Consider the following 15,592-nt stretch of genomic DNA (forward strand, 5'->3'; position numbering starts at 1 on the left):
CTTGAACTCTTGGACCCAAGTGATCCTCCTTCCTCAGCCTCCTGAGTACCTAAGACTACAGGCATGTACCACCATCCCCCACTAATTAATTTTTTTTTTGAAATGGGGTCTCACTATGTTGACCAGGTTGGTCTTCAACTCATGGCCTCAAGCAGTCTTTGCCTCAGCCTCCCAAAGTGTTGGGATTACAGGAGTGAGCCACTGTGCCTGGCCTGGTTTTTTTCTAATGTACGCTAAGTTGCTATGAGTACTAGCCATAGAGTGGGGTTAGGGGAGAGTGAGTATGAAACACAAAGTGTAGATTCCACAAATACTTGCAGAGCACCCTTCTGTAGAGTAGGCACTTAACCTTGGAGATACATGATAAATATGTGTGTGCTTAAGATTGCTTTGTCTAGTAAGGTGCCAAATAATTCTAATACTGTTCTACCACTGCAGTTAAGTACTGGTTCTTGAGGGAACACAGGTGGGCAGTGTTGGGACATCAAGGAAGGCTTCTTGAAGAAATGACTTCTGAACAAAAGAAATTGGATGTGGTGCCTCTGAGATGAGATCTGAGTGGCTGAAAATGGAGCCCGGGGAGTCCAGAGAGGGAGAAAGCTGGAGAAGTGCCTAGATGGACGGTTAAGGGAAGCGATCCTCACCTCTTACAAAGACTTCTGAATGTCCACTGCCCTTCAGCAGCTTCCAACCGACAAGTTATTCATTTGAAAAGCAGCAGCTATTAGATGCCTGGCAAAGAAGAGAAGGGGAAAAAAGTTGGAAGTCCTAAACCAGACAATAAGTACCAAGCTCTGTCCCTGGTTCTGGGGAAGTTCCAAAGGAGATTGTAAAGTTAGTAGAGAAATGGGCCCCTGGTATCCTCACCTCCCAGTCCTGCTTAATGCTGAGTGTGAGGAGAGATGGAAGTTGGGGAGATCTGGGGAGGACCACAGAGAAGGGAGGCTCTGGTTGTCTGCCCAAAGGGCTTGGCTGGTCTTGGGCAGAAATTGGAACCCATACTTCCTGGATGACAGCGGAGGGCATGGCCTGCCAGGGTAGGCTTTGAGAGAGCAAAAATTCCAATTCGAGTATCAGAGGACGGTGGTATGGTTCCAAGTTTAGGCTTGGAGGTAGAAGGATGTTTAGGCAGCCAAGGACTGTAAAGCTACAAGGATTTCCTAGGCAGGTGTTTGCCTGGTTTCCAGGATGGGACACACTTCAGTCGCAAAATGGACCAGCAGTGACCGGCTAGATCCCCCGCCCGGGTGAGAGGGGGTGGGACGATCTTGGGAGAAGGGCGGAGGGCGGGGCCAGGGGCCACTTAAGGCGGAGTCCGGAGTCCGGGCGTTCTGGCAGCACCAGAGTCCTGCAGCAGAGACGGGCTGGGCTGGCACTCACCCACGACCCCCCTTCCCTGCTATGATGGTTCGTCAGTAGCAGGTCCTAGACGACCCCCCCCCCCGGGGGCACGTGGGCAGAGCTAGCAGCAGCCAGGTGCACTAAGCCACAAGAACTCTAGGGCACTCTGGGGGCAGCTCTGCCTGCTGCCCTCTCTGGTGCCTGTGGAGATGCCTAACTGACAGGAGAGTTAGTGAAGACAGGAACGCTCGCTCTTGGCCCAGGTCCGCTGTATCCATGGCTCTCCTGACCAATCTGCTGCCCCTGTGCTGCTTGGCACTTCTGGCGCTGCCAGCCCAGAGCTGCGGGCCGGGCCGGGGGCCGGTTGGCCGGCGCCGCTATGCGCGCAAGCAGCTCGTGCCGCTACTCTACAAGCAATTTGTGCCCGGCGTGCCCGAGCGGACCCTGGGCGCCAGTGGGCCTGCCGAGGGGAAGGTGGCAAGGGGCTCCGAGCGCTTCCGGGACCTCGTGCCCAACTACAACCCCGACATCATCTTCAAGGATGAGGAGAACAGTGGTGCGGACCGTCTGATGACCGAGGTAAGGAGGGCCTCTCCCTACCTGAGCCAGGGCACTGCCAGCTCCTCCGTTTTCCTGTGGCAGCCCAGGAGGGTGAGTCCAGCTTCACCTACAGAGACTTTAGCCTTAAAGATCTTCCTTGTCACCAGCCCCGGGTGGTGGGGGGGATCCTTACTGACTGGACAGAGTGGTTAGGAGGGATCCTGACTAGAAGAGTCTGGGATGGGGAGGGGAGGAGGGACTGACTAGTGAGAGTGAAGCTGGGAGAGGCAGCGAGGGCGGGGAAAGGAGGATGGCGGCAGGCGAGACGGGAAATGGCTGAGGCGTGGACCGGGGGTCAGCCACCCAGCTAGGCAGGAAGGGCTGGGGTGAGCTGGGGGCCAGGAGCTGGCTAGGCAGCAGACAGAAGCCTGGCTCCTGACCTGATTGTAGAAAAGCTCTGTGGGCCGAAAAGAAGAGACTGAAAAGGGCTGGGACAGGGTGGCCAAGGGTCAGGTCACCAGACGATGTACCTGAGGAGGGGCTGGGCAGAAATTGCTTTTGGCATGGGAAACATGTCCTAGAACCAGGACACATCTATTCTAGGGTCTATTCTAGGGCTATCCTAGGGTCTAAATGACAATTTTGGGGTAAAAAGTCATCCTCAGTGAGAATAACAGATGGGCCCACCTGAGAATCAGAGGGCTCCTAAGTCTTCCAAGCTCTGCCTATCTCAGGGGCTTTCCTTGGAATTACACAATTAAGATAAATTCAACTACCATTTTGGAGCACTGGAACTGAATCAGCCTAGAGTGAGGTGGGCAATGCCTTGGAAGAGAAGGACCACCTCTGGCCAGTGATTTATTTTTTATTTTTTGTAGAGATGAGGTCTTGCCATGTTGCCTAGGCTAGTCTTGAACTCCTGAGCTCAAGGGATCCTCTCGACTCGGCCTCCCAAAGTGCTGGGATTACAGGTGTGAGCCACTTCATCCAGCCTGGCCAGTGATCTTGAATGTTAGAACTGAAAGAAAACTTGGGAGATCACATTCCTCCAACCCTCCCCACCCTGACTGCCACCCTCATTTTACATCTGAGAGCTGGACTTCCCCCAGGAGGAAAAGCAATTTAAACTCTCACAATTTAAAGTGGCATGGCTGGGACTAGAATTCAGGACTCCTGATTCTGAGCCCTATATACTTTCCATTACACCACCTAATTGTGTATGGAGTGGGGAGGTGAGGGGAGAGGGAGGGGTACGGATTTCCTCTGATTAATTGCCATAGTTTTCCAGGTTACTTTGTTAGGAAAACCTGTCCAGGGGAGAAAGAATTCCTTTTGCTTCTGCCCTGAAGCCTTCCTCCTACCCAGAGATTGGAAAAGGGGCATTTCTTCTTTCCTCCTTGGCCATGGAACATTGTGACCCTTTTCTCTGGTTGCCACCTGCAGCAGAGTGGGCAGAACAAGGGACAGGCTCAGGAGGGGCTCCGACAGGCTTGGGAGCCCCCTCAGCCTTACTTATCTCCCACACCCTGGCTGCAAAAGGCCTCCATTGAGTTGGCTCTGCACTGGGCTGCTGCCCCCGCAGGTCAGGGCCTCGGGGCCTCCTTAGGGGACGAAACGACAAAGTTGGAAGGAGCTACCACTTTTCCTGTTTTTCCCCCACCCCCCAACTCTGCGGAGGTGGAGGCGACTAGAGAAGGAGAGGGGGAAAAGTGTCCTTCTGTTAGGAGGAAACCAAGTCCGAGGTGAGAAGTCGGAGGGGAAAGAAAAAAAGGAAGCTGTCCCTCTGCGCCTCCTCCCGCGGTGTTCCTGCTATGGTGCGCGCCAAGGTCTCCCGCTCCCAGGCTGGAGCGGCCAAGATAACTGTGGTCTCACTCCCCCAGGTGCAGGCTTACAGCCGCAGCTTCTTTTCCTCTTCTCCACTCTCACCCTGCAGGGGGCTCCCCAGATCCGCGCAAAGATCCCGTTATTGTCAGGTGCTATTCTCACGCCCTTCTGGGCTGCATTTAGAGCAGAGATGGGAGAGATGGGGGCTCTCCGGACTGGCAGAGCCTTAGCTGGAACTGGGAAGACTGGCCATGCGGGGGGAGGGGACCTAGCCGGACGGAGCAGGGATGGGGGGCGCGGCTTTCTGCCCTTTCCTCTCCCTGAGCCGGGGCGGCTGAAAAGCGCCTTTGTGGCCGGAGCTGCTGAGTCCGCTTCTCCCTGCGCGTCCCCGGCCTGGGCTCAGGATTCTCGCTCGGTTAAGTCATCCCGGAGAATGGCCATTGTACTTCGCGCAACCCCCGCCACCCCAATCCTTTTTCCAGCAGACTTGATCCCGCACAGCTCCTCTTGGGCACCTCTGTGGGGGTCACCCGGAGCACGAAGGGGTTAATGCTAGGGGCCGAAAGGAGGAGGAGGAAGGAAGGAAGGAAGCGATGCCCGGTGCCAGGGAAGGCAATGAAACAAAAGATGAATCAGGCGGAGGGAGGAGAGCCGGTGCCTGGGGCGGGGGCCAGGCTCAAACAGGGGCTCCCCGGGAGCAACCAGGCCCTCCCTGACCACGCTTCCATTCGCCCTCCCAACTCTGGCCTTCTCCCAGGTTAAGCCGCTGTCCCAGAACCAATAGGGGTGAGGGACGGGCATTAAAAATGGGGAAGGAGGTAGGTATGGGCATCCACTCTCAACCTCAGAGGTGACCCCACAGTTCTCCAACGACACCCTGGGAACGGAGTGCAGATTGGCGACTACCATCTATTCAGATTCTCATTTCTCCAGGACACTCAAAAGCTGGGAGGGGGAGGAGTGGGGCCGGAATAACAAAGAATCAGCCCTCCTATCCAGGTCCCTTTTGCCCCCAGGGTGGTGGTGGGAGACTGACTCCTTTATTCCCCGCCAGCGTTGTAAGGAACGGGTGAACGCGTTGGCCATTGCGGTGATGAACATGTGGCCAGGAGTGCGCCTAAGAGTGACTGAGGGCTGGGACGAGGACGGCCACCACGCTCAGGATTCACTCCACTACGAAGGCCGTGCTTTGGACATCACCACGTCTGACCGCGACCGCAACAAGTATGGGTTGCTGGCGCGCCTCGCAGTGGAAGCCGGCTTCGACTGGGTCTACTACGAGTCCCGCAACCACGTCCACGTGTCGGTCAAAGCTGGTACAGTAGGAGGAGGGTGGTAAAATCCGCCCAAAGGGGGCTCCCTCCGTTAAACTGAGTCTGCAGTAGTCCTGTTGCCACCCTAGGGGAGACCAAGCGGGCTTTAGTGTTGAAAAATACCCGTCCAGGGGCCGAGGCGGTGCCTCACGCCTCTAATCCCAGCACTTTGGGAGGCCAAGGCGGGAGGATCACTTGAGGTCAGGAGTTCGAGATCAGCCTGGCCAACATGGTGAAATCCCATCTGTATTATAAATACAAAAATTAGTCGGGCGTGGTGGCGCATGCCTGTAATCCCAGCTACTCATGAGACTGAGGCAGGAGAATCGCTTGAACCCAGGAGGTAGAAGTTGCGGTGAGCCGAGATGCTGCCACTGCACTCCATCTACTGGGCGACAGAGGGAGACCCTATCTCAAAATAAATAAATAAATAAATAAAAAATAAGAGAAGAAAAAGGAAAAGAAAAGAAAGAAAACCACCCTTCCTTTTCTGCCCAGGTTGGGGCCAGTCAGGTTAATGGGAAATTGTGTTGTCCAGGACTGGCGATGTCTGCGCTGGCCTTGAGACTCGGTGCCATCATTCTGGAACCACTGGTCTTGATTCAATCCTCCCTGTGGTTGTTCCCTGCAGATAACTCACTGGCGGTCCGGGCGGGCGGCTGCTTTCCGGGAAATGCAACTGTGCGCCTGTGGAGCGGCGAGCGGAAGGGGCTACGGGAACTGCACCGCGGAGACTGGGTTTTGGCTGCCGATGCGTCAGGCCGGGTGGTGCCCACGCCGGTGCTGCTCTTCCTGGACCGGGACTTGCAGCGCCGGGCTTCATTTGTGGCTGTGGAGACCGAGCGGCCCCCACGCAAACTGTTGCTCACACCCTGGCACCTGGTGTTTGCGGCTCGAGGGCCGGCGCCCTCGCCAGGCGACTTTGCACCGGTGTTCGCGCGCCGGCTACGCGCTGGGGATTCGGTGCTGGCGCCCGGAGGGGACGCGCTTCGGCCAACGCGCGTGGCCCGTGTGGCGCGGGAGGAAGCCGTGGGGGTGTTCGCGCCGCTCACAGCGCACGGGACGCTGCTGGTGAACGATGTCCTGGCCTCGTGCTACGCGGTTCTGGAGAGTCACCAGTGGGCGCACCGCGCTTTTGCCCCCTTGCGACTGCTGCACGCCCTAGGGGCGCTGCTCCCTGGCGGGGCCGTCCAGCCGACTGGCATGCATTGGTACTCTCGGCTCCTCTACCGGTTGGCAGAGGAGCTGCTGGGCTGAGCGTCCCAGGCATAGAAACCTCGAAGCGCCCGAGCAAACGAGGGCCTGCTGGCTGAGATGTGGGGGTGTGGGCAGCAGACGATGCCGACTGGAAGGGAGGGAGAGGGAGGGGGAGGGAGAAAATGGGGCTATGCCTGGCTTAGGGGCAACCTTGAACTTAAAGGAGGTGATCCCGGGTCCTAGGTAGGTGGGGCTGATGGTGCGCACTCCTTAAAGAGGACTATTTAGGCTGGGCGCAGTGGCTCACGCCTGTAATTCTAAGCACTTTGGGAGGCCGAGGCGGGTAGATCACGAGGTCAGGAGATCCAGACCATCCTGGCTAACACGATGAAACCCCGTCTCTACTAAAAATACAAAAAAAAGAAAAGAAAAAAAAAGAAAAAAGAAAAAAATGTTAGCCAGGCGTGGTGGCGGGCGCCTGTAGTCCCAGCTACTCGGGAGACTGAGGCAGGAGAATGGCGTGAACCCGGGAGGCGGAGCTTGCAGTGAGTCGAGATCCCGCCACTGCACTACAGCCTGGGTGACAGAGCAAGACTCTGTCTCAAAAAAAAAAAAAAGAGGACTATTTAGCCTCTCCCCCAGTGCCTCAGCCCCACCCAATAATTTTATTTTATTTCTTATTTATAAATTGTAATATAATGATTCCCTTGCCCAGCTTGCCAAGGTGAGGGGCTGGGGCATGGCATTAACACTGTCTGACACCGCCAGCCAGTCTGACATCTGACATTTTCCTACAAGGCGGGCTTCCAGGAGCTTACTGGAAAACACCTCCATTCAGAGGGTGATTCACCTCCAGAGAGGGGGAGAAAGGTGGCCAACCTGAGTTAACACCTTACTTCCGGCTTCCCCTCCTTCCTCAGCAGGGTCTTTGGGACCCCTTTCCTCCCTTCAGAAGGGGCATCCCAACCCATAAGCAACAGAGCCCACAAGAGTCGTACCCTTTTCCAGGCTGCTGTTTCCATCTCCCACCCAGAGAGGATCAGCATTTTGCTTCTGCGGCTGAAGGGGCCAGGGTTGTCTGGGGTGGGAAAGACTGTGCACACCCCTTCTCTGTTTATAGGGGCTCCAGCAGGGGCTCAGGCCCTTATGAGTACTGATACTCAAAACATCTAGTCCCCTATTATTAGCCAGTAGTCCTGGTCCCCATCCTACCCTGGTGGCAGGGCCTGGATGGGGTGGATGTTTTTTCTGATATGCCACTGGGCCAACTGATGATCCATGGGAAACCTGGCTAATAACTTGGCAATCCTCACATACTCGTGGCCTGTAAAAGGAAGGGGAGCACGGTAAGGGGATGGAATATTTCCTTAGGAAGGGCTGCTCAGAGAGAGAGAATGGGTTAGGCCTGGGTGTATGTGGGGGAAGTAGATTCCCTAAACAAAGGCATATCAGCATTACAACCCGAGCTCCCCTCCTGATCGCTGGCCCTGATTGTTGTTTCTACTGGCTTGGTCTTCTGCGCCTCCTCTTCCCTCTCCCATTATCACCAGCCGTGCTTCCCTAGCCTGGGTGTTTTTGGAACCTTTAGGTTCCAACGTAGTAGACACCTGGAATCCAGGCAGGCGGGTGTCCCTGAGTTAGGAATGGAAGCTCAGGAGGAAGCTGGGCTGCTCCAGAAGGGAAGTGTCTTGGGTGGAGGTGAGGCAGGGAGGAGGAAATAGTCCCCCTCCCTGCCTCACCTCAATAGGGGATTGTTGGTACCACCTGGAGCTCGCCCTTGTCAGCAGCAGAAGTGCGCGCCCACCGCACAGGGTCCCTGCTATACACCGCCCTCTGGTGGCCTTCAAGATAATTCTAGGCCTACGCATGTGGTTCTCTGAAACGGAAGGAAAGAGGCCTCAGACATGGAAGGGTGTACTGGACCTGCGCAAAGGAGCCTGCTCCCAGGAGGGGAGGGATGATGGGTGGGCCTTGTTAAGCTGCCAGTGCTGAGCCACGCATATCAGGAGCTATCAAGGAGTCCACCTGCTTCTCCTTGGGAAAGTCCTTCCAAACCATGGCACTTTTATATCCCTCCTGCCTAGTTTAGCTCTGTGGTTCGTGGAAGCTGCAGATGCCCTACTAGTATACCTGTAATAGCCCAGACTTCCTTACATATCAAAGTTGCTGCCTCATGTCCCTCACCCTCATGACCCTTGAGTTCAGTTGTCAAGGAAGTGAAAGCATAATAGTGTTCCAGGTAGTGCTTGATAAAGGCAATATTTGGAAGCCGGCCAAGTTTACCTTTGGTGTCCTTCCACCTACTGCTGCCCTCAACCCACACTGGGGGTCTGTTGCACCTTTGTTTTTCCGTGTCTCAGAAACACATCCCAAGCTGTGGACCTTTCCTACTTTCTAAACCTACCCTTGTCTCTTTTTATCAGATCTGATGCCTTCCTGTCATGTCACCACAGGTGATGACAAATCTGATAAACGAATTAGTTTTCCTATGTTGATGGGCTCCTTGGTTTTACTGCCCTTCCCAGGTAATCAGGTAATGCATATATATACATGTATTTTTAAACAGACAGGATCTCGCTCTGTCGCCCATGCTGGAGTGCAGTGGTGCGACCTTGGCTCCCTGCAGCTTCAACCTCCTGGGCTCAAGCAATCCTCCCATCCCAGCCTCTCAAATAGCTTGGACTACAGGTGCATGCTACTATGCTTGGCTAACGTTTGTATTTTTTGTAGAGACAGAGTCTTGTTACATTGACCAGGCTGGTCTTGAACTCCTAGGCTCCTGCCTTCGCCCCACAAAGTGCTGGAATTACTGGTGTGAGCCCCTGTGCCCAGCAGTAATACATATATCTTACACTTTTAACCTTTAACCATAAAATCATAATGGTGATGATTCCTAGCACTGTAATAAGTTAGCTAGGGAGATGTTTCAGGACAAGGAGAACTCATTGGTTTCCCTTAAACTACATTCTGTAAGTAATTTTCTAGGCTTGAGGTTTACCTCTCAACCCGCACTTCCTCCCTTCATTATCTTTATTCCTTTGAGTCCCCTCCTAGCTCTCAAAAAAAAAAAAAAAATGCATGACTTGCCTTCAAGCAGCATCTCGGTGTAGCAGGTGGGCATATTCACTTGGCCATGCAATACCTCCCAATTGCAGCACATTTTACCATCAACAAAATAGTCAATGATGATTCAGCTTATAAGTCAGCCAGATCTGGGGATAATGATACCTCTGTGACAGGATGGTTGACAAGGATTGTGCTGGATGTGGAATAGGCACTCAGTAAATATTTTCTATTCTTTGGCCACTTCTCACTGACTTTGCTGCCTTCCGATTGCTTCTTTCCTCACCATTCCACTAAAAGCATCAGTCGTGCAAACTTTCTGGGGTTGTGTCACAGCACTTTCAGAAGCTGGAGGTATACTAGCAGCATTTCTGTAGTAGTCCAGATTTCTTTACATATTGAAGTTGACTCTTCATGTCCCTCACCTTTGTGACCCTTGAGCTCAGTAGTCAAGGAGGTGAAAACATAATGGGGTCCCAGGTAGTGCCTGAGACTACTTTTCTGAAGAAGTATAATTAAAAGTAATATTGTTTTAAGAATTTATGAAGCATTTTGTTATCACCCTGGCAATACCTGTCTGCGTATTGAGAAATCAGAGTTGAGAACCACTGCCTAAAGGTTTCAGGTGACTTGTTTATCTGCCCAGAATCCAGTCTTTTATTCCTTCTTTCCTTCCTTCAAGCAGGATTTACTGAACATCTGCAGTGTAGCCCTGTATTCCCCACTGAAAAACACAAAAGGTTAACAAACAGCTTCTTCCCTGGGGAAGTAGACATAAACACAGAAAATATTTAACATTGTTACTTAATTTGGATGAGTTGAACCGGTGGTAAATGCCATATTAGTACAGAGAAGGCCTTGAGGAGAAAGGAGGGCCTGACTAAGATGTTGAAGCATGTGTAGGCGGAGGAGACTGGAAAGGGCATTCCAGGCAGAAGGAACATCATGAGCAAGGACTCAGAATCTGAGATGAAGCTGTGCAACTTATTTAGAGCAGAAGACTGGAAGTGTAACAATATGTAGCTAATGGTTACTGAGAATTTAAGATATGCCAGGCCCTGCCCTGATATTTTACCTGCATTTTCTTTTCCCCCTCCCCTCCCCTCCCCTTCCCTTCTTTCTAGTTTCATTCTTATTGCCCAGGCTGGAGTGCAGTGGCATGATCTCGGCTCACTGCAGCCTCTGCCTCCAGGGTTCAAGTGATTTTCCTGCCTCAGCCTCCTGAGTAGCTGGGATTACAGGTGCCCGCCACCATGTCCGGCTAATTTTTTGTATTTTTAGTAGAGACGGGATTTCGCTGTGTTGGCCAGGCTGGTCTCAAACTCCTGATCTCAGGTGATCCACCCGCCTGGCCTCCCAAAGTACTGGGATTAAGGCGTGAGCCACCACACCCGGACTTTACCTGCATTTTCATTTAATCCTCACAATCACAATCTGAGATGGTGTTGCAGAAGAGGAAACTGAGACAAAGAGAGGCTTAAGTCATGTGGCTAAGTTACCACAGCCAGTAAGTGGCAAAATGAAGCGGGAGTAACAAGAAATAAGACTTGGGCCAGGTGCAGGTGGCTCATGCGTGTAATCCCAGCACTTTGGGAGGCCAACGTGGGCGGATCACTTGAGGTCAGAAGTTTGAGACAAGCCTGGCCAACATGGCAAAACCTGTCTCTACTAAAAGTACAAAATTAGCTAGGCATGGTGGCGGGAGCCTGTAATCCCAGCTACACGGGAGGCTGAGGCAGGAGAATTGCTTGAACCTGGGAGGCAGAGGTTGCAGTGAGCTGAGATTGCACCACTATACTCCAGCCTGGGTGACAGAGTGAGATTCCATCTAAACAAAAAATAATAAATAAAAATAAAAATAAAAAAATCAGGCTGGACAACATAGTGAGACCCTGTCTCTACAAAAAATAATTTTTAAAATTAGCCAGGTGTGGTGATGCATGCCTGTAGTCCCAGCTATTTGGGGGGCTGAGATGGGAGGATCGCATGAGCCCAGGAGTTCAAGGTTGCAGTGAGCTATGATCACACCACTGCACTACAGCCTGGGTGTCAGAGCAAGAGCTCAAAATAAATAAACAAATAAATAATTTTTTTTAAAAAAAAGAAATAAGACCACCTTGATGAATGGGGCCGCATCTTGTTGGACCTTAGCTGTTTTTCACCTTTTCTCCTTCCCTTCACTGAGTCACTATAAAGTCCTCCCAGCTTTCTGACAGTTATTTCTCTCTCATTTTCATTGGCTCCCTAACTAAATAGCTAGATAGCTCCCTAAAGCTATCTAGCCATCCAGTTAAGGAAATACATATACTGATACAGGTTTCTGGCAGGAATCTATGGCAGGCTGGTACGCCAACACAGAAAGCATAAGAAGACCCTTAGCTCTTTTTGGACTAGAGAAGGAGAGGGAAGATTGAACTTTGTTATGACTGAATGTTTGTGTATCCTCCCCCCAGCTCAAATTCATATATTGAAGCCTTAACCCCTACTGTGTCTGTATTTGGAGAAGGGGACTCTAAGGAAGTAATTAAGGTTAAATGAGGTCATAAGGGTAGGGTCTTGATCCTACAGGATCAGTGCCCTTATAAGAAGAGACACCAGAGTGCTCAGGTACTAGCTCTACCACATGCACTGAGGAAAGACTATGTGAGGACATAGACAGAAGGTGGCTGTCTACAAGACAGGAAGAGAGCCCTCTCCAGAAGGCACATCAGCTAGAACCTTGATCTTGGACTTCCAGCCTCTGGAACGGTGAGAAAATAAATTTCTGTTATTTAAGCCACCCAGTCTGTGGTATTTTGTTATGGTAGCTCTAGCAAACTAGTTCAAGCTTCCAGAAATATTTGAGGTAGAAAGAGGCTAGTGCTGAGACAGGGTCTCTACTTAGTGGAAGTAATCAGCTGTCCTTGAAAATGAGCATTACTTTCCTTCTTTCTTTTTTTTTCCTTTGGGACGGAGTTTCGTTCTTGTTACCCAGGCTGGAGTGCAATGGCATGATCTCAGCTCACTGCAACCTCCGCCTCCCAGGTTCAAGTGATTCTCCTACCTCAGCCTCCCAAGTAGCTGGGACTACAGGCATCTGCCACCATGTCCAGCTAATTTGTGTACTTTTAGTAGAGATGGGGTTTTACCATGTTGGCCAGGCTGGTCTCTAACTCTTGACCTCACGTCATCTGCCCGCCTCAGCCTCCCAAAGTGCTGGGATTACAGGCGTGCACCCGGCTGAAAAGTGAGCATTTCTGACCTAGAAACTCCACATGGTTATTTAATTTAATTAATTATTTATTAATTTATTTTTGAGATGGAGTCTCACTCTGTCACCCAGGCTGGAGTGCAGTGGCAAGGTCTAGTCTCACTGCAACCTCAGCCTTCTGGGTTCAAGTGATTCTCCTACCTCAACCTCTTAAGTAGATGGGATTACAGGCTCCTGCCATCACACCCGGCTAATTTTTTTTTGTATTTTTAGTAGAGACTGCATTTCACCATGTTGGCCAGGCTGGTCTTGGAACTCCTGACTTCAAATAATCCGCCTGCCTCAGCCTCCCAACCTGCTGGAATTACAGGTGTGAGCCACCTCGCCGAGCCTTTTTAAAAAAAAAAGAAAGAGGCCGGGCGCGGTGGCTCAAGCCTGTAATCCCAGCACTTTGGGAGGCCGAGACGGGCGGATCACGAGGTCAGGAGATCGAGACCATCCTGGCTAACACCGTGAAACCCCGTCTCTACTAAAAATACAAAAAACTAGCCGGGCGAGGTGGCGGGCGCCTGTAGTCCCAGCTACTCCGGAGGCTGAGGCAGGAGAATGGCGTAAACCCGGGAGGCGGAGCTTGCAGTGAGCTGAGATCCGGCCACTGCACTCCAGCCCGGGCTACAGAGCAAGACTCCGTCTCAAAAAAAAAATAAAATAAATAAAATAAAATAAAATAAAATAAAATAAAATAAAGAAAGAAAAAATTATTTATTTATTTATGTATTTATTTTGAGACAGGTTCTCACCCAGGTGGGAATGCGGTGGCATGATCACGGCTCATTGCAGCCTCAACCTCTCAGGCTCAAGAGATCCTCCCGCCTTATTTTTTTATTTTTTGGTAAAGATGAGGTCTCACTATGTTACCCAGGCTGGTCTGGAATTCCTGGACTCAAGCAGTCACCCTGCCTAAGACTCCCAAAGTGCTGGGATTACAGTTGTGAGCCACTGCACCCAGCTATTTATTTGTTGAGAAAGAGTCTCACTATGTTCAGGGGCGCAATCATGGATCACTGCAGCCTCGACCTCCCAGGCTCAGATGATCCTTCCACCTGAGCCGTCTGAGTAGCTAAGACTAAAGGTGCATGCCACCGCACCTGGCTAATTTTTGTATTTGTTGTAGAGACAGGGTCTCACTATGTTGTTTATGGTTGGTCTCAAACTCCTGGCCTCAAGCAATTCTCCCACCTTGGCCACCCAAAGTGCTGGGGTTACAGGCATGAGCCACTGCACCTAGCCTACATGTTTATTTTATTCTAATTTTTTTTAAAAGGCCTGGGCATGGTGGCTCACACCTGTAATCCCCACACTTTGGGAGGCCGAGGCAGGCAGATCACCTGAAGCTGGGAGTTTGAGACCAGACTTACCAACATGGAGAAACCCCGTCTATACTAAAAACACAAAAAAATTAGCTGGGCGTAGTGGCGGGCGCCTGTAGTCCCAGCTACTCTGGAGACTGAGGCAGGAGAATGGTGTGAACCCGGGAGGCGGAGCTTGCAGTGAGCTGAGATCACACCACTGCACTCCAGCCTGGGTGACAGAGCGAGACTCCGTCTCAAAAAAAAAAAAAAAAAGATACAGGCCGGGCGCGGTGGCTCACGCCTGTAATCCCAGCACTTTGGGAGGCCGAGGCGGGCGGATCACAAGGTCAGGAGATCAAGACCACGGTGAAACCCCGTCTCTACTAAAAATACAAAAAATTAGCCGGGCGCGGTGGCGGGCGCCTGTAGTCCCAGCTACTCAGGAGGCTGAGGCAGGAGAATGGCGTAAACCCAGGAGGCGGAGCTTGCAGTGAGCCGAGATCGCGCCACGGCACTCCAGCCTGGGCGACAGAGCGAGACTCCATCTCAAAAAAAAAAAAAAAAAAGATACAAAATTAGCAGGCATGGTGATGCATGCCTGTAATCCCAGCTACTCGGGAGGCTGAGGCAGGAGAATCGCTTGAACCAGGGAGGTGGAGGTTGCAGTGAGCCAAGATGGCGTCATGCACTCCAACCTGGACAACAAGAGCGAAACTCCATTTCAAAAAAAAAAAAAAGGGATGGGGTCTTGTTATGTTGCCCAGGCTGGTCTCAAACTCCTGAGCTCAAGTGATCCTCCCACCTTGGCCTCCCAAAGTGTTGGGGTTATAGGCGTGAGCCACCAGGCTTTGCCCACATGTTTATTTTTGACTGTGCTTTTGTGGTCTCTGTAATATTGGAGGGAGCTTTCCTCTTTGGTTGGAAGACTGAGGCAGCTATCATGGGAAAGAAGGTGGTCAGGGTCTATTTCCCTGCAAGGAATTTTGTGGCCAATCAGCATATTGTCATTGTTGTTGTCTCTGTATATGACTTGGTGGATGTATACAAATAAGCATCTCCCTGAGAGGAGGTTATTTTCAGTTCATTAAAATTTCATGAGTACTTACTATGTGTCAAGTATTGTGCTGTGTGATGGAGATAGGACAATAGAGGCAGACAGGGACACAATCCCTTCTCCCCATGGCTCTTATAGTTCATCTGGCAAGACAGGCATAAATGGTTAGAGGTTGTTGAATGTGGTAACAAGTGACACTTAGACTGAGACCTGAAAGATGAGTGTGAGTTGTCCAAGAGGGAACGGCATGTGCAAAAGGTTGGATTTGGGGAGCAAGAGTAAGATGAATCTGAGGAGATCAAAGGAGCATCAGCAAGTTCAGTATAGCTAGAGGGTGATGTGATCTGGGTCTTGTATTTCCCAGGCTGGAGTGCAGTGGTGCCACCATGGGTCACTGAAGCCTGGAATGCCTGAGCTCAAGCCATCCTCCTGCTTCAGCCTGCTGAGTAACTTGTAGCTAGGACTACAGGCATGAACTAACTTTGTTTTCTTTTTGTAGAGATGGGGTCTCACTATGTTGCCTAGGCTGGTCTTGAATTATTGGTCTCAAGCAATCCTCCCACCTTGGCCTCCCAAAGCACTGGGATTACAGGTGTGATCTAGTGCACCCAGCTTGCTTTAAGGATTTTGAATATTGTCCTAAAGATGAAAAGTAATGGTAATATTTGAAGCAAGGGAAAAATCCTGCTGAGAGGAATAATCAAACTTGCATTTTAAA

At 51.4% G+C, this 15,592-nt stretch overlaps 1 protein-coding gene across 1 annotated transcript; it reads left to right on the forward strand.

Moving 5' to 3' along the window:
• Nucleotides 1-1,315: 1,315 nt before the first annotated feature.
• LOC105492885 (desert hedgehog signaling molecule) lies at nucleotides 1,316-8,708 on the forward strand. The gene is made up of 3 exons (XM_011760225.3): nucleotides 1,316-1,920; nucleotides 4,760-5,021; nucleotides 5,650-8,708. The coding sequence occupies exons 1-3, from the start codon at nucleotides 1,618-1,620 to the stop codon at nucleotides 6,273-6,275; spliced, it is 1,191 nt and encodes a 396-aa protein (XP_011758527.1). The 5' UTR covers nucleotides 1,316-1,617; the 3' UTR covers nucleotides 6,276-8,708.
• The last annotated feature ends 6,884 nt before the right edge of the window (nucleotides 8,709-15,592 follow it).

The sequence above is a fragment of the Macaca nemestrina genome, chromosome 10 (assembly GCF_043159975.1).
Source record: "Macaca nemestrina isolate mMacNem1 chromosome 10, mMacNem.hap1, whole genome shotgun sequence".
NCBI lineage: Eukaryota > Metazoa > Chordata > Mammalia > Primates > Cercopithecidae > Macaca > Macaca nemestrina.